The following is a 26,198-nucleotide window of genomic DNA, read 5'->3' as shown; positions in this document are numbered from 1 at the left end:
TCACCGAGGAAGTGTAGCGGAATGGCAGAAACCTAAAAGTGGGCTTTGGTTCCAGCTCACCATTGCTCACAGCAGGTTGTGACTTCAGCTGCTGACCACTCTTGCCCTGTCTATCATGCCTCCCAGTTGACTGTGATCTGACCTCGATCCATCTTCCTAGCTCTTTACCAAATGCTTGAGCCTTTGTTCCTCGTGCCGTGGCCCCTACGTGTGGCCATGGAGCCACTCCCGCACCCCAGACTCTCCTCTGGCTTCTGGGACATCATAGGGGCCGTTACCTTTCTTTCTTAGCCCCTTTGATGGCTGCACTCCCTAGGGCTAGGAGTTACAGAGCTTGAGGCTGATGGTGACTGAGAGCTGGCTGTGTCACTGACCTTCAGCTGCACACACCTACACACAGCGTGTGTCATCAGGTGTTTGTTGAATGTGTGTCCATTCTCAAGAAAATTCTGAGAGGGCCAAAGAGAGAGAACATTTCCCATTGAAATGATGAATGAATAAGAGGCCTAAACTAGGTTAGCAGTTGCCCAGACTCCAGTTGAGTGTCCATCGAGTGCAGATTGCCAAGCCTAGCGTGCTTCCAAATGGATGTCCACAGCCTTTTAACTCGGGTGAGGAAGGAGAGCTGGAGGAATGTGTCAGTCGTTGTAGAGACTGTGGGAAGTCACTGAAAGCCTGCGCTGTGGTTCCTCCCAGCTGTTCCATAGAGAACTGTCATTGCCCATCATGCGCAGGGTTCTTGTGAGAACTAATTGGCATGTCTGGGGGCACTTAGCCCAAATGGGGCATTTAATATCATCTAATGATGGTTTAAGACCGTGTGCAGTGAGACTGCCCATCTTTTACCCTTTGCTTCATTTCTCTCCTCCTTTCTTTGCTGAGGCAGTAATGCCTTCCTTCCTAGTCCTTTTCATTAGGGGTGAGTTATGTAAGGGTTAAAAATAGGACGGGCAGCACCGTGTGTGTGTGTGTGTGTGTGTGTGTGTGTGTGTGTGTGTGTGTGTGCGCATATTCCCACTGTTACTGAATATTGTCAGATTTTCACATCCTTTTCTAAGTTACAGTTAGGCTTCTTGACAAGCCCTGTCTGAAGTTGGCAGTCCTTTGCAAGTGACAGAAACAAGGACGAGTTACTATAAAACCTTGTTTTGAAGTCCGATTTCTGTGCACCTTCCCAGCGCCCCACCTCAACATCCCTCGAAGCCTGTGTTAGTACTGGTGTGCTGGTTAGTCTGCTTGCCTCATGAAGTGTGTGTATGTGTTGGCAAGACAGTTCGTCTTGAAGGAGCGTTGACATGGTGACTTCTGTGAGCGCGATCTTTTCAGTAAAGCTCACTTCTGCTTCTGTTGCAATGTGGGGTGGTGGGGAGTAGTCACTCGTGTAATGGCAAGGTTTATTTCCTGATAGAACATTTTCTCAAAGAGGGACTAAAACTCATTTTTCTCTCTGTAATGGTGTTGACTGATACCATCTAACCACTTCCCAGGGTAGGCAGGCCCCGGGGTTAGTTATTTAGCAGTGGCGTTGTTTGGCAGTCGGTGCGTGCCGTGCCTTAATTTTGTGTTGTGTGACTTTGTCCCGTAGGAAGCCTGCGGTCCTGCAGTTCTTCAGACTGCTTTAGTAAAGTGATGCCACCAAGGAAAAAGAGAAGACCTGCCTCTGGAGATGACCTATCTGCCAAGAAAAGCAGGCATGACAGGTAGAGTGCAGAGGCTGTCGATCCAGGTCCAGGGCGCGTGCATGGAGGTTACAGGTCTTCACGCAGTGAATGCAAAGTGCTGACTGAAGTAGTCTTTGCTTCAAAGTGCAGTTATTTAAGGATGCTTATTGTGTGTCTTGGTTTGTAGAACTTAAAAAGAAAACAGGCAATTTGAATTTTTATCTTTTTTGGTTTTTCAAGACAGGATTTCTCTGTGTAGCCCTGGCTGTCCTGTAACTGCCTCTGTAGAGCAGGCTGGCCTCAAACTCACAGATCGGCCTGCCTCTGCCTCCCAAGTGCTGGGATTAAAGCGTGACCTTTAGTTTTATCTTAATGATCCTCTGTAACCAGCATGGCGTCAGCTTCTTTACATTGACGCCTGGATGGCAGAGCCTGGGGAAGGCAGAGCCTGGGGAAGCCTGTCCTTTGGAGAGGGTCTCACAAGCTACAGCCACGGGACCAGAGCGAGGCAGCTGTTCTGAGTGTCCTTACCCACCCAGCGCACCAACCACTCGGAATTTCCTTCTCATATTGCTGAGAATTTAATGAAAATGGAAAAACAAGGCTACTTAAATCACATTCAGACAAGTCACGTGTTACCTATGATGATGCCAAAAGACCGTTCAATATTTTTCTTAGGTATCTTTATTGTTTTGCCTTGATCTTAATAAGTAACTTTTTCTTTAATCACATGACAAATCACACGTCTTTGCTCCTTTTTTCAATCGTTCCCCGTTCCCACTCCGGGTCATTTCATCATTTCATGAGTGGGCTGCATCCCATCGTTAAACATAGGGACTGCGATGATTTTCTTTCCTTGCTGTGCTGTTTCCTTTGTTACAGCTCAGTTGGAGGAGCAGAGACAGAGCGAAAAGGAAAGCAGAGATATAACTGTCGTCAGAAGAGGGGTTCCTAAGCCCCCCACCAGCTGTCTCTGGCCAGTGCTTTTCAGGTTTAGGAGGCTAAGTACCCTATATCAGGGAACTGATAAGTTCTCACACTCATGTAGCATTCTGTGCTGTAATTTTTTGCAGTATAACTTGGTATGATACCAATGGACTATATGCAAAAGCGAGTTTCAAAGCTGGCAGCAGTTCAGGTGAAGCTTTTGAGTTTGATTCTTGGCCTTTTAAGAACTTGGTTTATATACCATGAAGTTGATACATTTTAAGTGGATAGTTCAGTTTGTTTCTGGTGTTAACCGTGTTGGATAAGCAGTCACTGCAGACCAGTGATGGACATTCATCGTCCCAGCCAGTCTCTCCTAGCCCCAGGCATCTTTCTACCTTATGGGATTCGCCTTGATGGCTTCTTGTCTAACTGGCCTTCTGGGTCTCACTCCTTACAGTTAGCGTGACGTTTCCGAGGCTCGTCCGGATGACAGTGGGCACAATATTTTGTTTCTTTTAGCTGCTGCATTATTTTTCCATTGTATGGTCTTAGGTAAGTTTTATTTCTAGGGAATTCTTGCCTGGTGCTATTCGGGAGAGCTACAGTTTTTTGATGAATTACCGGCTTGGAGCTAAGCTAGGAATGCTCAGTCCCTTTCTCTTTGAACCCCTGGTTGGTATCCACTGCATTGACATAGGAGAAGGAAGACCTGGGGTTTGGGGTTTGTAGTTTGAATAACTTAATACCGTCCAGCATGGTATCCTAGCATGATAGCTGCTAGAATTTCTGTCAGAGCTCTACACCGGCAATCAGTCACTGTCTAGGCCACGGATCAGTGTTCATGAATAAATTTACTAAAATGAAGAGTTGTCTGTGCTCTTTATGTTATTATATTATATAAATAAAATTATCATCCAAGAATGTTAATACATCTGTATATGTGATTTGTTAAAATATATACACGTTTTGTAGCCACACTTGAAGCTCCTGCTCCTGCCCCTGCCTGCTCCATGTGGGACGCTCCCCTCAGGCCTTTCACAAGATGGGGGACTCCTGAGTTGCAGAAGGCTGCTCTGCTTCGAAATCCACGCCTCCAGCGCAGGCTGCCCAGCAGGCTTAGTTTGGGGACCCAGGAGCCGGGGAGCTCTTCTCCCTCTCCCAAGAGACTTTTTAAAGCCTTGCATTGGGATCAGTTTTGTTCTGGAAGCTTGGACATGAGTTGATGTTTACCTTTATTTGCTTAATGTTTTCTGGCATAACTGACTACTGACAAGTTCCTCCTTAGCCTGTGCCTGGGCTTAACCCCATTTTCATGACACAGAAACCAGGAGAATTTAATGGAGAGATAGGAGTAATTAGTGTTTTTAAAGGGTCTTTATGAATGCTTTATTTCTTGACATGTTTTACTTAGAATCATCTCTAGTAACTTCTAGTGAGGCAAGTTTATCAAGTAACTAATATATTTAATTCTTACTGATTGTTGATAAGTTAGTTGTATTCCTTACTGTTCAATTCTTTATTAAACTATTAAGATAGTTATGAAACTGTTTATGCTTGAAAAAGCAAATGTATTTAAAATCCCGGGTGAGTAGATGTCTGGTTTATACCAAAACCTGCTATAGAAAGTACCTGTTACCCAAACTCAGTGTCTTCAATAACATAAAACTGCTTTTTCAATTTGTAGCATGTATAGGAAATATGAGTCCACGAGAATAAAGACTGACGAAGAAGCCTTCTCCAGTAAGCGGTGTCTGGAGTGGTTTTATGAGTACGCAGGTACGTAATGACCTGTGATGGTAAAGCCGATCCTTAGGAAAACGAGAAGCGTTTTAGAAGACATTGCAGAACTCTAGAACATGGACTTTTCAAATTGTGTGTGTGTGCGTGTGTGCGTGCGTGTGTGTGTGAGTGAGAGAGAGAGACTGACCCGGGAAACCAGACTCTCCTGGGCTTCGCAGGCATACCCTGAGAGAAGAGCATGTTTCTTTCGGGCGTGAACTCTCACAGGGCAGGTTGAAAGGATACAGCCTCTAGTCTTAGTGTTCACTCGTGTAGAGCCTTCGTGAAGTACCTCTGTACTTGTAGTGAGTTCTCCTTTTATAGGTCCAGCTGGGCTTTGTGTGCAGGGCACGGACACTGAGGCAAACATGCCTTGGTATTGAAGTGTACCTATCTTCTAGCTTCCTTAGAACATGCATCTTTGGAGACAAGTTTAATTTGATGTAAAAGTGGTTGACAGTTTCCATGGGCTCAGAAAAGGTCTGAGTAGATGAAGAGGCATTCAACATCGCACCCTCCCCCCTTTTTTTTTGGTTTTTGGGTTTTTTTTTTGTTTTGTTTTTGTTGTTGTTTTCCTGGCTGACCTCGAACTCACATGCCTGTCTCTGCCTCCCAATTGCTGGGATTAGAGGTGTGTGCCACCATGGCCCGGCTGGTATTCTGCATTCTTATTACATTAGGAAGATCTTTTGATTACCTATATTGATTCACATTTATTTCTATAAAAGTATGTTATAAAATTATGGAAATTTAAACAAAACCTAGCAGAGTAACACAGCAATTTTGATGTATGTGCGTGTGTGTATGCCTATACTTTTCTTTAAAAGCAAATGAAAGAGTCTGCTTTTTGTTTTGTTTTTTAAGAGGGCAAGATGGGATTGCCTTTTTGTTTGCTTTTCTTTGGCAGTAGAAGGTGACATTTTGGAAATAAAAACAAAGATACCCTATTTAGGTTCCTTGGGGTCACTCATCCTTGCAGAGTTTGTGTGGATGAGTTTATGTGTGTATTTAAGTCCCTTAGCCCTCTCTCCCCATTGTTAGCCTTCTCTTCTTGTGTGCCTTATCAGTTGGAAAAATGGCTTCAGACTGGGAATGACTGCGAGTCCCAGTTGGCACCGTGTTCACTTTGACTGTCTCAGACACTGAACTGGAAGTGGAGGTTGGGCACAGGCTCTGAGAGGCACTGGTGGCCTTTGGTGTGCACTGTGGAATGTCTGTAGGGGAAGCCGGGAGGCTCCACCAGGATGACCTAAGAGCAGATGTGCTGGTTTGAACTGAGGACAAATGCTGACTCCCCACCTTGGAACTGAAGCAAAGGCAGGTATGGTAGGGCCTTGGCAGGCATGGTAGGGCCTTGGCAGGCATGGTAGGCCTCAGGGAGAGCGGTTCACAGGGGTGACCTCTGGCCCTTTCCAGAGAGCCGCTGTTCCACCCACGGCCCAAAGCCAGCATGGTTTAACACATGCTGACGTGGAGTTTCTCACCTTTCTAAACCAGTTACTGATTCCAGAAGTTGGATGAATAAACCCTGTCCTCTGGGACTTCTTCACTGTGTGTGGTTGTAGGCTTATTCCCCATTCTAATTCGGAACCGTTCTCTTTGTCAAAATAGGATTGGCCAGGGCAGAGGCAGTGTTTCGTTTCAATTCCATCTGAAAATGGAAATGTTTACCTTTTCATTAGAATGAAAATAGCCAATTTTCCATCAACAATCTATCAGGTGTCCTCTAAATTACAAATTACAGTCAGTGTGAAAATAAGCAGTCAGAGTAACATGGGTTTTTGTTTCTGTTTTAAACAGGACTCCAGTATAGCTCACATATGTAGGTCATGTGATTTCTGTAGGCCATGACTATAAGCCCTTAGGTTATTTTGAGTTAAGTTCTGTAGTATTTGTCCTTTGATCTGTGAAAGCAGGATTAGAGACCAGAAGAGATGGTCACATAAGACGTGGGCAGTCATAAAAATGCTAACGTCTGGTTTGGGAAGATAGGTTAAAAGCTACCAAAGAGACCCAAGGAGAGCTTCTTTTGCTGCAGTGGTATGTCCTCCATGGTCATGAGAACGCCAGAGTGATGGTCTTGGAGTATCAGAAACAGTTAGGTATGTTTAGTTAGAGGCCCTGTTTAAAGGGGTAAGGGTCGGGGCATCACTTAGCTTTCTGACTTTTCTCCAGATCTGTCTTTCCCAGTGTATCTCCACCTCCTAGTGAGCCAGGGTATGCATAGCTCCGTATAGGAGATCCAGATGCCTTTGTTGTCTTGTCTCCCTCAGCCTCTACCTTCAGAGTACCCTGCCCAATCCAATGGTGTATTCTTGGTATAACCTTGCTTGACAAAAGTTATTTATTACCTTACTCTAGAGATGAATTGATAGATTTATTCTAAAATTTCATCAAAATCTCTCTGTTAGGGTTTCTATTGCATTTATACACACCATGACCGAAAGCAACTTGGGGAGGAGCTTAAAACTTCCAGGTTACATTCCATCACTGAGGGAAGTCAGGTTAGGCAGGAACCGATGCAGAGGCCATGGAGTACGGCTTGCTCAGCCTGCTTTCTTACCACACACAGGACCACCTGCCCAGGAGTGGCACCACCCTTAGTGAGCTAGGAGGAAATACAGAGAGCTAAAACTCAGGGCCATTTGAGGGGTAGTGTGGAAACTAACACAGTAGAAGCTTCCTAAAATATATACGTGCATGAAGGCGCTCTAGATGAAGTTGCCAAATAATGGGGGAGTCAAAGCCCACTGGCTGTCTCATGTCACCAAATGAAGCTTCCCGTCCAGTGATTAGATTGCATCTGATTGAGGTTGGCCACAGGGGTCTCATGGAAATCCCCAAACAACCCAGGCTGTTGCAAAACCTTAAGTTGTTCTTCACAAACTGATAGCAAGGCCCCTTTGCTCAAAACAACATCTAACATTGAACATGGAAAAGTCAAGCTGGTACCTACATAGAGCCTTTACTTCTACATTCTAGCATTTTTGGTACAGGAAAGTACTCTGCATGCTACCAAGAACACCATCCAGCCACAAACCTTCTGACAATGATGTCCTGCCTGAGAGACACACTAGGGCAAAGATACACAAGGCCTGTGGGATTAACCAATTAGTATCTGATTTGATTTAAGGCCCACTCCATGAGGCGAATGCACCTAACACTGCTTAGTGTGACAGAGAACTTGAGACTAAACACCTAGGGTAAAACCAAATACTACTGTTCTTTAAAAAAAAAAAAAAAAAGGAACAATAAAATAGCTCCTAATGATATTCCGCATACTCATAGCTTCCTCCTGAAGCAGATGGGATCAAATGCAGAGACCACAGCCAGACAATGTGCAGAGAGTAAGAAGCCTAGGACACCCAGTCCTAAACAGGAAGTCTATCAAATCTCTGGCCTCGGGTCTCAGGGAACCCTGAGGAAGAGGAGACAGACAGAGGGGTTGGAGACCATCAGAAAAACCAGGCCCTCTTAAACCAGCATGACGACAGCTCATGTGAGCTCACAGAGACTGAAGTAGCACACACAGGGCCTGCCTGGGTCTGCACCACATCCTTGTGTGTGTATGCTATGGCTTCCAGTTAGTGTTTTTATGGGATTCCTGACTGCCAATGAGTGGGTCTCTATTTCTTGTGCCTTTTCTTGGGCTCTTTTACTTATGTTGGTTTTGTACAATTCCAATATGTTAATGTTTGTTTAATCATATATTTTATTATATTGCTTTATTACAGTTTTTATTATTTAAGACAGTTTTTAAATTTAAATAGATTTTGGCCATATTCTTCCCCTTCCCCAAGTCCTTCTAGATCCTCCCCTCCTCAACTTTTATGTTCTTTCTCAAAAATAAAAAACCCAATACAACAATAAAACCTTTCAAAACCAAGAAAAAATAATAAAACCACACCCCCAAAAGAAACAAAACACCAAATTATAACCAAATAAAAGCATCCAAAAAAAAAAAAACCCTACAAAAACCTGTGGAGTCCATTATATATTGGTTAGTTACTCCTGAGCTCGAGGCCTCTCATGGAGTAGCTCAAATACCCAGTGTCACTCTGGAGAAAACTATTTTCCCTCTCCTAGCAGGTTTAAGTGACAGTTCAGTTGTTAACCTTTACCCTAGGGAATATGTTTTCACACACGCAGTCATTAAAGAAGATGTTCTATAGACTTGCCTCTAGGCCAGTCCTATGGGGACATTTCTCATTTAGGATTCCTTTTTCCCAAATGACCCTGGCTGTGTCAAGTTGACATAAAAATTAGCCAGCACACTCCCAGTGAGCAGTCTGCGCACAACTAGATTGAGAGTAGTGTTAAATGTCAGAATGGTGAGTATATTGTAAGTAATATGTATTAAGAAGCATTGTTTCACAATATTTAGAATGCTTTTGACAGAAAAGGATTATAAACTATATGGTGAAATCATAGTTTATAATACACAGACATGTGTTTGTAGCTAATACAATGATAGTGTGTGCAAAGAGTTTGTAGAGTTGGGGTCATTTATGTCATCACTGCAAACTTTTTTTGTAGGGAGTTCTTTTTTTGTTGGCTCTGGCTGTCCTGGAACTTGCTATCTAGACCAGGGTGGCCTTTAACTCAACAGAGAGCCAACTGCCTTTGTCTCTCTAGTGCCCCATTTTGTGCTACCACATCCAGCTACAAGCTCCTGCTGCAGGATTTCTGTAGTGCTCATTTCTAGTGTGGCTAGCAGGCTAGTAAGTTGAAAACCATCATTTTTGTAAGAATGTGGATGGTAGTGTCCGATTAGAGGTCCCAGAGGACCAGAGCAAGCAAGACACACACAGGGCAGGTGTATACGTTCAGTGGTTGGCGTCAATGGAAAGTCAGGTAGAATAGGAACTAGAGGCGAATGAAGCCACAGATCCCAAGAGTATCTGTGGGTAGCAGAGAGGCAGCTGTTCCTCAGAGCAAACCTTGTAGCAAAATGTAGAATAATGGGTGTTTCCTTAGTCATCTTCAGTCTTGCAGCCCCTGTCTCCGTTGGCAAGAATAAAGTCAGGGTTACAAGGATAAAAACCGAGTTTCAGGTAAAGGGAGAAAAGGCTTTAGAATCGTCTGCATTGGACATTTGCATGCACGCAGTGAAAAGCCTTAGGGGATGGCCTACCTGGTGAAGAAGAAACTCAGCTTCCGTTTTTTTTACTGTGTATCTTTTATACCTGAGTGGTTTGTCATGTAAGTGCATTAATGTGTAATTCCATGGGAGTGCACACATGCAGACTGTGCACTTGAGCCTGAGCTGCAGGTCTATCAGCATGGACTCCTAAATGTCTTCCCATTTGAGTTGCAAGTGACGTAATCATGCTCATTCTCACTGCTCTTATTTACATTGCTGGGAGGTTACTACTTGGAAAGGATAGGCAAGTGATTATCAGCAAAGGTGATAGTAAATTATGATATTGCCGGATGCCTAAAGAGAATTTCCTGAACCTGTGATGTCAGTATGTATATATGTATTCCATACATACACATTTTTGTGAAGGGCTTATTTGGGAAGGATACTTAGAGAAATGCTTTAATAAATGATGATGTCTAGGGAGTTGAGAAGGCAGAGAGTAAATCTGTTTTTTAAACTTTTTTGTCTTCATGCTTAGATGATATTTGCACTATATATTAATGTATAACCCCATCTCCTCCCCAAATTGGCTAAACTTTTGATTTCTCTCATGGTCAAGGTAAAATTAAGGAATGCAGAAAAAATAACATAAAAAAGATAACCCCAGGAGTCTTGACTGGGGACATCCTTGCAGATTCATGGGAGTTTTTCTTGCACCAGGTTTCTGCCTGACTCCGAAATGCACCCCCAGTCAAGACATCTCTTTGTTACTCTTCCCCTCTATCCCGCCCCAGCCCAATCCTTCATGTTCCCATCCCCACCTGCCCCCAGTCTGCTCAGGAGATCTCTTCTATTTCCTTTTCCCAGGGAATCCATGCATCCCCTGTGGGCCCTCTTTGTTACGTAGCCTCTCTACAATCCTGTGGATTGTAGCGTAGTTATTTATTTTACATCTAATAACCACTTATGAGTGAGTACAAACCATGTTTGTCTTTCTGCATCTGAGTTACCTATATTAGGATTATTTTTTTCTAGTTACATCTATTTGCCTTGAAATTTCCTGATATTGTTTTTTAACAGCTGAGTAATACTCACTAAACGTGTCATATGTAAATACTGAGTAAATAAACCATATTTTCTTTGTCCATTCTTAGGTTGAGGGCCATGTGTGTTGTTTCCAAGTTCTGGCTATTAATGAGTAAAGCTGCTATGAACATAACTGAGCAAGTGTCCTTGTGGTATGATTGAGCATCTTTTTCGTATATGCCCCAAATTGGTATAGCTGGGTCTATAAGAGGTCTCATAGGAGCTCACAGACCCTGGACCAGCAGCTAAGAAGCCTACATGGGACTAACCTAGGCTCTCTATATATGTGAGACAATTGTTTAGCTTGGTGTATTTATGGGACTTGCATGGGGTCTGTACTTGATGCTTTGGCAGGATTTTGGGAACCTATTCCTCATACTGGGTTTTCTTAATATGAGGAAGGATCTTAGTCTTACCTCAGCTTGTTATGCCACTCTCTATTGACACCCATGGGAGGCCTGCCCCTTTCTAAACAGAAGCAGAGGAGGAGTGGGTTCAGGGATGGGAGGGCAGAGGGGTGGTGTGAGGGGAGGGAACCTTCAGTCAGGATGTAAAATGAATGAGAAAGTTTAATTACAAAAATAAAAAAAAATCCCAGAAAAAGGTGGCAGTTGACTATGGAGAGCAGAGCATCTATTGTTCATAAAACACAGAACATCTGTGAATACAGAGAAGATGGCAGCATCGAGAACATGTTTTCCTTTGTTGAGATGGAGAGGAAGAGGCTGAGCTTGGACCGGAAGTGACGTAGGACTTTGCGGCAGGTGCTTCCTAGGGTGCTCAGGTTCATCCTTGGGGAGCAGCACTGTGTGCTTTTCCTGTGGCTTAGTCATTGCTCTGATGTTCTGCCTTGGCAGGTGCAGGGCTGAGGCACCACTGCCCCCTTTGCATCCCAAGCATCGCCACAGTGCATGTCCTGTGACTTGTCTGATAAACATTGCTTGATACAGACATAGGAAGATTATAGATTCTGCTGGACTCAGCGGCTTGTTGGATCCAGGCACAAAAGGAGATCCTGTGGTACTAAGAGTACTACTTCACTCACGGAGTAAACTCTCTGAGGTTGTAGGACGAATAAATAAGTCTCGCTCTTGAGCTTTTGGGGAAGAAAAGATGGCTGGCACTTTTGAATGCAATGTCCGAGTGGAGAAACCCATTCCCAGCATTGCAGCATTCCCAGCATGGTGGACATGGTTAATGTGGCCTGCAGGTGGAGTTGGGGAGATTGTCTGGTTTCACTCTCAGTGGTTGAGTGAGATATCTGGGGAAGAAAGAGAAGGACTGAGAGGAAGGACAGGCTGAGACACAAAGTGCATTATGACTTCTAGCATATGTAATGCATGGTGAAGCCACACACAGGTCAGTAGATGTTTTTGAAGCTTAATTTCCTCTGTCTATTTGTTTTGGTTTTTGAGAAAAGATCTCAGCAGAACCCATGCTGGCCTCATTTTATCTGTATAGCTGACCCTGGGCTCCTGATCTTCCTGACTACTGCCTGAGTGTTGGGATTACTGGCTTGGACTATCATATTGCCCTCATACATGGGACTGTGTGTGTGTGTGTGTGTGTGTGTGTGTGTGCATGCGCGCGTGCACGTGCACACACACATCATGCTAATTACAAGGAATTGAACCCAGGGTCTTGCTCATGCTAGGCAAATATTCTGCCATTACGCTGTATCCCCAGCTCCCTTACATTTATCCCTTCAGGAACAGTTAGTGTCTGATGTATTTCTGAGATGCGTTCTTTGCGGTTGAAAGATACAAAGCTGAAATTAAGTGTGTTGGGGGGAGGGAGGCTGCTAACTCACAGAGAACCTTAGCTGTTCTGTCAGAGACTTAACTTTAGGAAATGAAGAGCCACTGGAGGAGTCCGAGCCAGCATAGGATTGGTTTTGGGGAGGATCTCTTAGTGACTGTGTGCAGGCTGGGTCAGGGGTCTCAGAGAATGGCGCCTGAACCAGGGCTGTATAGGAGGGGCTCCATTAAGTAACACTGAGAAGGTAGGCTAGAGAGGGAGAAGGGAGGGTGACTCCCAGGCTTGGCACAGAGAGGGCCAATGTCTCTGAGGTGCCGCCGGAGAGTGAAGTGTAGCGGCGGTGGACTTGGGAGAGAGGCTTATCTAGATCCAGCTGTGGACCCAGAGTGGGTGGTTGTGTGGGTGCTGCCCGCGGTCAGGACGAGAGGTGGGCAGTAATTGAAAACTAAAACTTGCAGTGGTTGGAAATTTTGGATGAGCATCTAGAGCAGCGGTTCTCAACCTTCCTGATGCTGCAGTCCTTTGACACAGTTCCTCATGGTGTGGTGAGCCCCAGACATAAAATGATTTTCATTGCTACTTCATAACTGTCATTTGGCTACTGTTGTGGATGTAAATCTTTCTGGGGCTAGAGGTTTGACTGAGGGGGTCACGACCCATATGTTGAGAACCACTGCTCTGAAGACTAGAAATTGAGGTTGACCTCTGTGCATCCATTTTAATGAGCAAAAGAGCCACAGAGAAGCCAAAAGAGGAGAAAGAAGGAGGAAAGTCAGGCGAGAAGATATTTCTGGAAGCCATGGGAGGAGAGTTTCTTGAAAAGAATGCCTCAAACCTCCAAAGCTCAAATAACAAAGGTGGAAAGTGTCCATTAGATCTGACAGTTGGAAGGGAGGCGACTTTGACATGAATTTCAGGGAAAGATAGGTGTAAGAAGGAGCAAATTTCAGTTGTTGAAGAAGAAGCATGAGCTGAAATGGAGGCATAGGCAGTCCCCAGAAAGGGCAGGCTGGGCGCAGTGGCTTCACCTTAATCTACTGCTGTCTGAACCGGCAATGGCAGCTCTGCAGTTATTGACCTGGCTGCTCAGGCTACAGCCTGAGAACTCTGCTCCCGCAGGCACCGGCCCAGTCGCTGCTGCTAAAGGTAGCTTAAACTAAATCTCTCGATATAAATAAGACTCAAGATTCAAAGGCTGGGGTGACAATCTGTGAGCTCATAGCACTGAGTAGCAACTAGCTAATGCTCTCTCCTTGCTGGCATCTATGGAAAACCCATGATTCCGCTTTACCAAACCACAAAAAGCTGAGCCCCCCCCAAGCCCCTCCCTACTATTTTCTGTGTCTCTCTATCTCTCCCAGATGTCTTCTGGTGCTCTATGATTACGTTCTATCAGCTAGTTGCTCATGCAGCCTTCTGACCCAAGGCTAATTTTATTTAATTAATGCAGATGCAAACTCAGGGCTCACAGTGTGATCGAACACCCCCAACAGTACATAGCTGCACTGGACAAACAGGACAAAATCTGACTGGGAAGATGGGCTGAGTTTCCAGGGCACCGAGTTTGGTTCTTCGCACCCATTTGTGCTACTCATAACCACCTGTGACTCCAACTCAAGTGGATCCTATGCCCTCACCTAGCGTGCACACGCACATGTGCATACACACACAAAATCATAAAGAGAACAGAATGATACACGCGGGACATGTATCATGACTCCAGGACTGGAGGGGACCAAATTCTACAGTACTCGGGTCTCTAATGTCAAATGAGCTAGTAGCTGAATCATATGACCAATGAAAATCTCCTGTCTACTTTAAATCATTTCCAGATTTTATTTATAATACTAAATATACAGTATTCTGTATATACTGTGTCAGTAGATAATATGTCCTATTTAATGGCAAGAAAAAAATCAGTATGGATTCTTTCATTCTTTTCAAATACTTTGAATTGGTTGAGATGTGGAACTTTATTTGGCTGGCTTTTTTTTTCTATGAAAAAAACATATATTTTATAGAGACTGGTATGTGATTCTTTGTGATGATCCTAAAATTTTTTACATGTGTTTATTATTGGTATCATTGCCAAATAAGAATGAGAGTTTTTAGATACTTTAAAAAGAAGTTGTTGAAATGGCCTTGCCCTTAGCTAGCACAGACTGCCTTATCCAAAGGTTGTAGGATGCAGTGGTGATTCAATTGAAAGTACAAAATAGAATCCATAAAGACTTAATCCTTATGGGTTTAATTGAGTATTTTCCAATTTGTACTTGATTTCTTCCCGAAGGAGTTAGTAAAGGCCTTCGATTATATTTGATACAGTGCCAAATTTAACTCACGTGACACTGCATTCTACAGGAACTGACGATGTGGTGGGTCCTGAAGGCATGGAGAAATTCTGTGAAGACATCGGTGTTGAACCAGAAAATGTAAGTCTGCCTTCCAGGACAGCGATGTGCTCTTTCTCGCCTTTATTTGTCTTTTCCCAAATAAGGCAGTAATAAAAGAAGCTAGTATTAAAGCTTGTGTAAAGAAGCTTGTGTTGGCTTGTATTCTGGTTCTAGTTCCATCCATAAGTGAATTTTTTCTTTTTCTTTCTGTTTATTTTATTTTGTGTGTGTGTGTGTGTGTGTGTGTGTGTGTGTGTGTGTGTGTATTTGAGGCAGAGTTTCTCTGTGTAGTCCTAGATATCCTGGAACTCGCTCACTGTGTAGACCAGGCTGGCCTCAAACTCAGAGATCCACCTGCCTCTGCATCATGAGTTCTGGGATTAAAGGTGTGCGCTATAGTTAGGTTTGGGCGGGGGGGGGGGGCTGCTAGCTCCCAAATAACGACATGGAAACGTCCTATTAGTTATGAAAGTTTGGCCTTCAGATCGTTTGTCTCCAACTAGCTCTTATAACTTGAATTAATCCATTTATATTAGTCTACATTCTGCCACGTGGTGTTCTCTCTCTTCCATCTTGCACATCCTCCATGTCTGAGTGGCAGTTCCACCTTTTCCTTCTCCCAGAGTCCTCTTTGTCCCTAGAAGCCCTGCCTTACCTCTTCCTGCCTAGCTGTTGGCCATTCAGCTCTTTATTAATGAATCACAGTGACACATCTTGACACAGTGTACAAATATCCCACAACAGTTCACCAGCACTGTCTACCCTGAATTTTTCCCTTTTAAGTCTTGTGATGTAATTGTGGTCATTTGCTGGTTTGATTTCTTGTATCTAAGCAGTACATTAAGTGATTAATCTCGATGTGTAAGAAGGATGTGGGCACACATACCCACAGTGGCAGATGAACAGTGGGTACCAGTCACTGTGTGCTGTGTACCTTTATCCCCCTCAGTAGCTATTTCAACTTAATACAGAGTTCCGAATTTTAAATAATTACCCATCAAGGGTTGAGTAGGTGGTAATTACCATAAATTTCCCACAAGTCTTTCACTTCTAATTGAACTTAGCTCAGAAAGTGACTGATTTTTAGTGTAAAAGCACTAAATATTTCCCTTAGAATTTGGAGGTTTTTAAATGTTTAATTATTTTTGCCTGGTTCTTTGTCTAGTTCATGATAGTGTTAAATATTCTTTTTTGTTCTCACATAACATACACTAAAATGAAAAATTACGTTCACGCATGTGCCCTGGTTCATAAATGATGCAGCTTAGTTTTACAGTAGCTGCCAATATAACAAGCTTGGCAGATCCTAAAGGAGTCTATGGTCTGGACGAGGCCTTAGGGACCATCTCCTTTGTTGAGACGTTTAAAGACTTCTGCTGCCCACGGTGAATGCTGTGCTTTTAATAAAAACTAGGGATTAATAAGGTTTTACCCCTTTTGGTCTTCCTTTCCCATTTCACCCTTGCCGTTTCTGTGGCCCTCTGGCTGCTCTCTCCCCACAGTGCCACCAAGACAACAGTTAAGTGTTCTAAGGTACCTTTGGATGTGTTCATTATGTGGGTTTTTGTCTTGTGATTTTTCAAAATTATTTTAAGGTTTTTTTAGTTGGATTATTTTGATAAATTACTCACCTGGGTGTAGAAGTTTAGAGATGAACAGGTTATTAGTATTTCACCTGCTGGCATCCACGGGTACAGGGAAAACGGTGCCACTGGCATTCAGGAGGTAGTCTCTCCAGGTGTTAGCTGAAGGGTGGAAGGGAGAGATGGAAAAGGGACATGCTGCAGGTCAGAGGAGAGTGGGAGGTCAGGGTTAAGCTACAGGACTCTGAGGGATGGGGCTGAACATTTAGTCTGAGGCAGAAAGCCTGTCTCTGCGTGGGCTGCCCTGGCATTGATTCTGACTGGAAAAGGAAAAGTGCTCAAAGCTCCTCGCCCGTAGCAGTTCTCAAGAAAAGGCCGCTATTCTTGCCATCCTTGTTGGCGGTTAGGAACCTTTGAGAACTCTGTTTCTGTAGGAATAGAGACAGTCTTGATATGTGAAATTATCTCGAAGACTGAAAGACTAAATTCAGCACTGGGTTGTTTCCAAGCATGTGTTAGCCAGCGTGCTTCCGTTCTGCCAGCAGAGTAGAAGGGGCGCTGTTCCACATCCCTGAGAGAAGATGTGTGCAGTGAGCCCGATAGCCATCATTGCCCCTTTGCCTCCGTTAGCAGCACTTTAAAGGTATTTAACTCTCCACCTCCTGACAGTCATAGCTAAGAAGTTCTATCATGCCCGCAAAATCCAAGTCTCCTTTCTTTACTACATGTTTTGCCTTAAAAACATGTAGCTTACTTACTGGTTTAAACCAAGGACATCTGCCAGGTTATTTCCCCAGTGTGACTGTCCCCTGTGGCTATTTAGCCAAACCTGGTATGTGCATGTGTGTGAGTGTTCATGTTTGCAAGTTCACGTTCCTTCACCCTTTCCTTCTTATTAAACACATTTTTATGTAGAACGTTAAAAACAAATGATTGCATCATTTCCTCCTCTTTCCTTCCTCCAAACCCATTCATATAGCTCCTCTTTGCACTTTCAAATTCATGGCCTTTTCCCCATTAGTTGTTGTTACGTGCGTGCACACATTTGTGTTTGTGTGTGTGTGTGACACTCTTCCGCAGGGAAGACTATTTCTCCCACTCTCGGTGGTCCTTACTGGCATTCCTTAGTTGCTTGAAGTTTTTTTTTTGAATAGGATTGAGGCCTTTTGCTCATTCCCTGTCCACGTTAGCATGTCCATTGGTGCCGTCCATGATCTGCTCGTTCCCAATCCACGTTAGCATGTCCATTGGTGTCATCCATGATCTGCTCATTCCCTGTCCACGTTAGCATGTCCACTGGTGCCGTCCATGTTCTGCTCATGTTTGTTTTACTTTGTGCCTGAGTTTTGGGCTAAATGAGGCCTAGCTTGATAATATGTGTAGTTTACATAAGAATGTGGGTTGGTTCACCTGAGGAAATAGAAGTTAACATGTCAGAATTGCAGGACACCTGAGCTGTGGAGAAAATCTGCTATGTGTAATCTGAAGAACATACAGTGCCCTTTGGGAAGGATGTTTTCTTAGTAGCCTGCTAATCTGTAAATCACATTTTTTCTTCACTGTTACTTAGCAATCATGTTTTGACCTCTTGAAATAAAAAAAAACAACCCTACTGACTTCTTAAATTTAATGTTTTAAATTAAAGATAATTTTATCACTAGTTTTTTTAATTATATTATCTGACATTTTGTAGGTGTTTGTCAAACCCAGACTAACTCAGTTTTAAAGCCACCGTTCGCTCATACGTTGGTGACTGGACCGCTGTGAGCGGAAGCTCTCGTAGGACGCTGCAGTGGTTAGTGGCTGAGGTCTGCTTTGTCACTGTGTCTCTGTATTCTCACAGGTGGTCATGCTTGTCCTGGCTTGGAAGTTGGATGCACAGAACATGGGCTATTTTACTCTGCAGGAGTGGCTGAAAGGGATGACTGCTCTCCAGTAAGTCCCGGGGCTGCAGGGGTCACGGTGGTTAGTAGTAGGGGCAAGCAGATGGCTGGGGTAAAGGAAGGGGCTCTCCTGGTCTCCTCTGGTGCTTACCTCACCCCTGGGAACGCAGGATGTTGTGGAGTCTGAGAGAAGAGACGCCTGCTAGTGTGGCAAGCCTCCCTTCGGCCAGAGATGGGTTAGGTGCCTCTTAGTACTGAAGTGTTTGGATATCAGTTATGTGGCAAAGAGAGCAGTAGTATTTTCCTGGAATATCTCTGGGAAGAGATAGGTCTGCCTTCCCCATGTATGTGAGCCATGTATGTAATATAAAATTTTACAATAGCCAAATTTCAAAAAATTGACAGTTTCCACAGAGAAGACAGTTTCCACCCTGCCCCCCAAAACAAATAAATAAATATTGACAGTTTCAAACCTTTTTATTTAATCAAAGATACCCAAAACATTATTATTCTAATATATATCATGCTTTAAAATTAAAGTATTTTCTTTCTCTTTAAATTTTCAAAATTTAGTGTGTATTTCACATTTTCAGTTTATCCAGTCAGTCCTACTAACCATGTGGGACCCCTTAGTCCAGATTAAGAAATAACAGTCAGTAGTTTTATGTATTTACTTGGTGTGTGTGTGTGTGTGTGTGTGTGTGTGTGTTTGTGCGCGCGCGCGCGTGCACACTTGCTTACAGTTTCATTCAAAAAGACACATCCTTCTACTAACTAGGAGGGAGAGAGTTGTGGGGGGACCCCAATTCAGATGGTGTTGAAGATGAAGAACCAGGAATGTTTATCTTTTTCTTTCCCCTAACTAGGAATAATAGACTTGACTTTTGCTGGATTAAGCTTGTAACTGAAATGGTTTCCTGATTTTATTTAAACCAAGGTGGGGTTGTCGGCTTTGCTACCACTGCCCTGGTGATATCAGCCTGCACTGCCTATTCCGCCTTCATAATTCATGCCCCCTCTGCTGTTTGCCCATCTGACCCTCACGGTGTAAGACATGCCTGGCTTTATTTTGACTATGGCACAGATGGGGAGACCAAGGACTTAAAGACAGCTATGTGCAATTCGTGAAGGTAGAGCTGGGAAGAAAAGCCAAGACGTTTGCTTCCTAACACACAACGGTGCTCTCAAGCGTGGCCGTGGCAGAGGACGGTTAGGCGGAAGTTACCATCCTTGTACAGATATGCAGTCCTTGCCTGTGTGCACTACGATTTTGAGGTGCTGGCCTCTGGATCCCCTGGGCAGTGCTCTCTGTCACGGTGGAGAAGGTCGCCGCAGGATTTTGAAGCCTGCTGGCTCATCATTTTCCTTGCTGCCTTCTGAGATTATCTCCCAGCTGTCCTTTTAAAGTGTCCTTGTGATGTGAAGTCATGGCCATGTCACGATTCGGCTTCTTTCAGGTCCAGCTTCATTTGTACGTAAGGGATAAGATGCCCATATATACATGACTCTCTCAGGCCTTGCCTGTGTGTTTGAGTGCTGCACTTCCTGGAAGAGGCCTGTGTCTCCATCCTAAGGGGACAAGGCAGCCCACAAAACTCTTAGCTGTGAGTTCTGTTCTGTGGTGCGGTGCACTTGCTGATGACAAGTGCATTCTCGAATTGGCGATGACCTAATCGTAGAAATTTAGGGTTCAGTAGTATGACTCACTGTGAAAGTGGAGGAATCTGCTCTCTCTCTTTTGTGGTTTAAAATTTGGAGACTGGTTTCCTTATCCAAGATGGAGGTAATCATTTAGGACAGAATTACTACAGTCTCGGGTTTTTAAGAACCTCCTATGCAGGAAACACTTGAGTGACACTGAAATGCCAAATGCCACGTCCTGGGCAAAGGAAGCCGTGAGCAGGATCAAGATGCTATCCCAGTGGTTCTCAACCTGTGGGTCACGATCCTTTTGGAGGGCAGGTTGTATGACCCTTTCACAAGGGTCACCTAAGGCCATCAGAAAACACAGATATTTACACTACGATTTTGCTATAGTAGCAAAATTACAGTTATGAAGAAGCAATGAGAATAATTTATGGTTGGGGTCACCACAGTATGAGGACCTTGTATTGAAGGGTCGCAGCTCTAGGAAGGTTGAGGACCACCACTCTGTTGCATTGCTGTGATCTGACAGGTGTGTTGGTTTAAATGAGGATGCGCCCCACAGCCTGGATGTTTGAATACTTGGTCCCCAAACTGGTGGCGCTGTTTAAGGACATTTAGGAGGTATGGCCTTGCTGGAGGAAATCTGTCACTGGGGTAAGCTTCGAGATTTTATAGCCCTACCTTGCTGCTAGTTAACCTCAGCTTTAACAGAGTTCAAGCCCCTTTCTGGCCAGACTGGCTCGATTCTGTCTTCAGCGCCAGACATATTCCCACTCCTTTCTTCCCGCCCCCCTGCCTGTAAATGTGGGCAAACGCAGTGCCACAGCCTGAACGCCACACTGCCTTTACGTTTCCTCTGTTAGACAGCGTAGACCGTTGCTTTTGAATTCAACCCCACTCAGGTTTTTAGATGATTGTCTCCAGTCCAGTTCCCAGAGCTGTCTGTGTCCATCCCCCCACCCCACCCCCAAAGCTGGCAAGTACAGACTTTCCTGTGTGCAGCTCTGTTGGCACTCGAGTCTCCTATGCCCACTAAGGTCCGTCTATGGCATCTAGGACTTTCCCTAACTCCTGGCTTTAAACCCTTTTACATTCCTCCAGCAAACCCATCCAGAGACATCTGAACCACGGTATCGGGTGCTCCAGCGCATGGAGGGGGGTGGGGGTTCGTCCCTGGGTCAGTGTGCTCTGGAAATACCTTCCCAGGCACTGAAAGTTATGCTTCCTGGGTGATCCTAAGTGCAGCCAGGGTGACAGCGAAGGGAACTGTCCCCAAGACAAAGTCCATCAGGGGCAGGGCCTGGAAATAACTCTTAGAGGTTCAGAAGTAATAGTCACTCTGCTAGGTGAATCAGCTCAGTCCGGTTTATACGATAGCTTTACCAAGGCCACAGGGAAACTCGGGAACACACTTGCATTGCCCAGTGGGACGCGGTCTGCTTTCATCTGTTACTGCTTTTGTTGTGTCTCAGGTTTCTGTTTAGAGATCTGTTTTTTTGAGAAATCTGTTTTAGATTTCTTCTCCTGGTTTTAGTCATTTTCTTTGTTTGTTTGTTTTTCTAGACAGGTTTTTTTTGTTTTTTTTTTTTTTTTTTTTTTTTTTTGTGTGTGTGTGTGTGTGTAGCCATGGCTGTCATAGAACTAGCTCTGTAGACCAGGCTGGTCTCTAACTCAGAGATCTGCTTGCCTCTGCCTCCCGAGTACTGGGATTAAAGGCGTGCGCCACCACCGCCTGGCTGGTCATTTTCATTTTGTTAAATCCGTGCCATGAAATGCTTTAGACTGAAGTTGCAGCTCATGTACATTGATACAAACCTGTGTTTATACGCAGTGACACACATTTTACTTCACTGAAGTCCCTATAGCACAGCGCCAGACACAGAGCTGCTTATAAACCATGGAGGTTTATTTCTCACAGTTCTGGAGGGAAGCCCAGGCCAAGGCTCCAGCGGCTCTGGCACCTAGCAACAGCTTGGATTTGGCTAGTTGTGTGTATTGTGCTGCTCTGTGTTCACAGGGTGGTTAGAGCAAACAAGCTACTTTAGGCTGCTTTGTTAAGGACGTTAATCCCCTTCATAAAGGTTTTGCCCTCATGACTCAGTCACCTCCAAAAATTTGAAAATAATGGTTTTATTTACTTGTTCAAAACCCTATGAACATTTCTACAGTATATTCCGATCACTGCCATCCACTGCTGTTCACACCGTCCCTTGGTGCCCTCACCCCGTCTCCCTCCTAGCTTCACAGCCTCCCTTTTTACTCTTATTTTTTGGTTATTAATTCTTCTCTTTGTGCCTGGATGTGAGGCCACCCACTGAGCAGGGTGTCCCACATTTTCATACGATTGCCTTGGGGCTAAGATTCAGCATACAGCTGTGTGAGTGGGAGACCAGGGAGAGGCAGCAGTGATATCTTGGTAAAAAAATGGCAGGCTCTTAGGCGGCCACTGCCCACGGTGGGACTGCGTTAGGACTGCGTCAGAACTGGAAGTGCCTGGAGCTTGAGAGGGGTTGGATCAGTGGCCAGTTTGTGTAAACTAAAAAGGTGGCCTAGAAAAATAGCTTGGACTACGTGAAGGGATTTAGGTTTGGAGGGGCTGTAGAGACTCTGTACTTAGAAGTGTTTCACTCACGGAATTTTGTGACTTTATCCTGTATATACAGTTAAGGTGGAAATATGGCCACTTCTAGAAAGCTCTCTGGGTTGAGCATCCCAAACCTGTTTTTTCACTCTCCCTTACCTGTATAATCTTATCCTCTGACAGGGTCCTTGTTGAATGGCCACTAGATGGCAACCTATTGTTCCAGGGAGGGCGAACTTGTCTCCTTGTGGCGTGTGTTCTGAGTTTATAGGGAAGCACCTGTGTGGCAGAATGTACCCTACTGGTAGATACATGAGGTGGAATTCTGTATGTGCATTTGATATTTATCTCACTTAAAATAAGAGATTTGTTCATTTCTCACAATTGGATGTAAGTTCCTGGTGTCTTTCAAACATAGGGGCATCTTTCTTTAGGGATGCAAAGGTCACGCCCAGGCGGGGCGCAGATCCTGTGTTTGGTTTCACTGCTGCTCTGCCCAGCACCCAGGGCTACTTTGTTTTCTGGTTCTTGTGCTTGAATATGTGAAAACGCTGTCGCCTGGGACTAAACTAAACAGTCCATTTCAGCCTGGCCCTTGGGTTTCCTTTCCAGTGAAGAGTAAATTTGTTTAGATGTACTGGCTTCCTCCTCTGGAAGCCACTGCCATTTTTAATGATGCTATTAATTTTTTCTTTAATAAGATCTTGGTTCTGCAGTAGTCCATCCAATGCCGACTAAGACAGCTGCCGCTCCTGAATCCTAGACATAGCTGCCCCTGTGCTGCCTTGGGTGTTTTTCTCATCTCTGCCGTCCTCGTTTGGGTTCTGACGCTAGGTCTGTGGTTAGACTCTCAGCATCTCGACTCCTCCTGCCCCCACACTCTTGAGAGGTTCCCAGAGCTGCGGAGAGTGCAAGCCTGACCTCTCCCATAGTGAGAGGTGGGCTCTGTTTGCCACTGGTGCTTTGCGCCTGCCATCCCTGCCATCCGGAGGACCCCACTTCTCCAGAAACGTGTGTCTCATTCTTGGGTATTTCTCAGCTTTCGTGTTAGTCCCTTGAAGAAACTTTTTCTCACTTCTAAAATAATCTAATTTTAATATTTTATTTTTTGACATCAGGAAGAAATACAGGGCATTCTAGATTGTTCAGTTCTTGGGAAGTAAATCCTCTAGTTTTGGGTTTAGACAGTTTATTTTAGGAGAGAGACGCAAGACTCAGTTGTATTTGTACTTAGCCACCAAAAAGGAGCTTTTGCAGATTTTACTAAAAACAAAGTAGTGTGCTGTATTTTTAAAGTAAGCACTCATTTGATAATAGTAGATTATATACTATCTATTCTAGCAAATAAATAAACACTCTGCCAAAAAACACAAGAAGCCACCCTCCACATTGGACAGTTTTAGTGTTGCTGGAGAAAAGGAGTTGATGTGTGCAGGCACACGGGTCACTGTGCATGTGGAGGTCTAATCTAGACGGTCAGGAGAATGAGCTGTGGTAACCATCCTTTTGGTTTTGAATAATGAGTGGGTTTATTAAGTATATCATAGCAGATGTAAGTAAAAAAAATAAGTCTATAGTAACAAACATCAGCAAACTGGGTGCACACACCATCCGGTGGGACTGACTGGGAAAGCTATTTTAAGCAGCCCGCAGAATTCCGGTAGAGAAGCCCCCTTGGATGACACCTCTATAAACAAGAACAGCAGGGAAGTTGGGCCTGCAGCAACCCAGCAGCATCGCTAGAGTTCCTGATGGGGTGGTCCAGGCAGAGCAGTGTCCCTCTGGTGGACTACCACGTAAAAGAGCAAACAGAGACCTCATCAGATCTTCTGGAAGCAGACTGGATTGGAGAACTGAGGCGGTCAGGCCCTTTTATTTTATAGGGTAACCCATGGTGACCGCTGGTGGAATGAAGTGCTTTTTGCCTTCCAGCAGCACTTTTTATACCTGGCCTGTTCTGTTGTTCTCCTTAGTCCCTGTCACAGTTGGGGGTGGGCAGGCACATCCATGCCCCGGCAAGCATGACGCTTGACAGAAAGTCTGTTTGAGTGAGGGCTGGGACCGGAGGACAGTCAACCCCTCTTTGAGAGCCAGCTTCTCGGTGAGTTCAGACAGTACAGACAGCTCACCAGTAGAACACAAGGTCAGAGGAGGACTTTGTGGAGTCGATTCTTGGTGCTAAGTGAGTTCTAGGGATAGGACCTGGGTCACCAGCCTTGTGCCACAGTGGTCCACCCCCCAAATCTCCCGCCAGCCATCCTGTTGGCCTGGTTCTCATCTTTAAGGTTTATGTGTTGCAAAGAGAAAGTTAATTTGTAAAAATAACTAATTAGTGTGCTTCCTTATCAAAATCATAAACACTGTCGCTCACTGGTAAAAACACGTTGTCATCGTCAGGGCTGTTTTCAAGTCTGGGTCTGGAACATTTTGTGCCAGAGAGCAAGGAAGTGCTCAGAGATTGGTAGAGGCATGTCAGGAGGATGCAGACAGGGTCATTGACCCCCTGTCCAAACTGGGACTGCTGTGCATTGCAGAGAATAAAGACAGCAGCAGATGGGACCTGCTCAGTGCAAAGAAACAGCGCACTAAGTCCCCAGAGACAGAGGAGGGTCGCAGGTCAGGAGCTGTTGCTCTGCACCTTTGGGTGTGGCCTAGCAAGGCTGTGAAACAGCTGTGTGTGGATGAGTTGGGGTGTGGAGTGGCCATCCAGCACCGCTGCCCGCGCTGCACTGGGAGTGGCTACCGGGTGCATTCATTAGGGGCTGTAGGAGAGCACCAGCAGAAGGCATGAGGGGCCTTCATGTCACTGATTTGCAGTCTGGATCAGTGTCACTACGCTAGTCCGTCTTTCTGATCTAGAAGTGCTTTTACAGCCTACTTATCAGAGTGTCTAGAAGTGCTTTTACAGCCTACTTATCAGGGTGTCTAGAAGTGCTTTTACAGCCTACTTATCAGGGTGTTGAGGCATCAGAAAAACAGCAAGTTGGAAAAAACTTGATGAACTGGGTAACCAACAGTCTTGAGATGCCATCGGACAGACCGTTTGGTATTTCAAAGCTGAGAAAGGACTTTTAGACACTCGGGGGCTGGGGAGAAGGCTCCGTTGATTTGCTGCACATTGCAGTAGGGTTGAGGTGCTTCTCAGACCCCACATAAGAAGTCAAGCACAGTGGCATGTACTTAGAAATCCGGCACAGGGAGATGAAGACAAGTAGGTTCCCTGGGGCTCCCCGATAAGCTAGTCTAGCTTACTCAGTAGACTTCTGGCTAGTGAGAGACTGTCTCCACACGCAGGGTGGACACCTGAGAAATGACGACTGAAGTCTCCCTCTGGCTCCTGCATGCTTACACATATGAGCACACAAATAAATACCAAGTGGGGAATCCGGTGCTTACTCCTCCCCCCAGACATACAAATTAATTTCAGCAACAGGGAACAGCTTGATGTGGCAAGCTTCCTAATGGTATGCCCTGGAAGGATATGGGGACACAGTGCCATGTTCCCATCAGCAGCACGCATAACCACGGGGAAATTACCTGACAGAGTGACAGGCTACAGAGACAGCTAGAATGGTCTCTAAAGCAGCGACAAGGGCATTTAGAGCTTGTGTGCTTGCTAGCTGAGAAACGTTGGCAGGGCACCGAGATGGCATGAGGGTTGATGGGAAGTGGCATTGAGGCTTTCAGGTAGAACAGCACAGGCGCACACATGTGAGAGGAGTGTAAATGTGAAGGGTGTGTGTACATGTGTGCTTGGTTGCTGTGTATCCACTTTCCTATGCTTTTATCACTTACTAAAGAGCGCAGAAAGCAA

General features: G+C 44.8%; 1 protein-coding gene across 7 annotated transcripts in view; it reads left to right on the top strand.

Annotated features, from left to right (window-relative positions):
* Positions 1 to 26,198, top strand: part of Dcun1d4 (defective in cullin neddylation 1 domain containing 4) — a 75,680-nt gene that overhangs the window by 31,964 nt on the left and 17,518 nt on the right. For all 7 annotated transcript variants that reach the window (XR_005287145.1, XM_038345317.1, XM_038345325.1 and 4 more), the window contains 4 exons: positions 1,586 to 1,700; positions 4,276 to 4,367; positions 14,659 to 14,729; positions 18,117 to 18,208. Coding sequence is in view for 6 of the 7 variants with exons in the window: in XM_038345317.1 (XP_038201245.1) it covers positions 1,586 to 1,700; positions 4,276 to 4,367; positions 14,659 to 14,729; positions 18,117 to 18,208 (370 nt within the window). In the remaining variant the exon portion in view is untranslated. The remainder of the gene's footprint in view (positions 1 to 1,585; positions 1,701 to 4,275; positions 4,368 to 14,658; positions 14,730 to 18,116; positions 18,209 to 26,198) is intronic.

Source organism: Arvicola amphibius, chromosome 1 (assembly GCF_903992535.2).
Source record: "Arvicola amphibius chromosome 1, mArvAmp1.2, whole genome shotgun sequence".
Lineage (NCBI taxonomy): Eukaryota > Metazoa > Chordata > Mammalia > Rodentia > Cricetidae > Arvicola > Arvicola amphibius.
The sequence above is the reverse complement of the archived record's forward strand: the minus strand, read 5'-3'. Positions and strand labels throughout refer to the sequence as shown.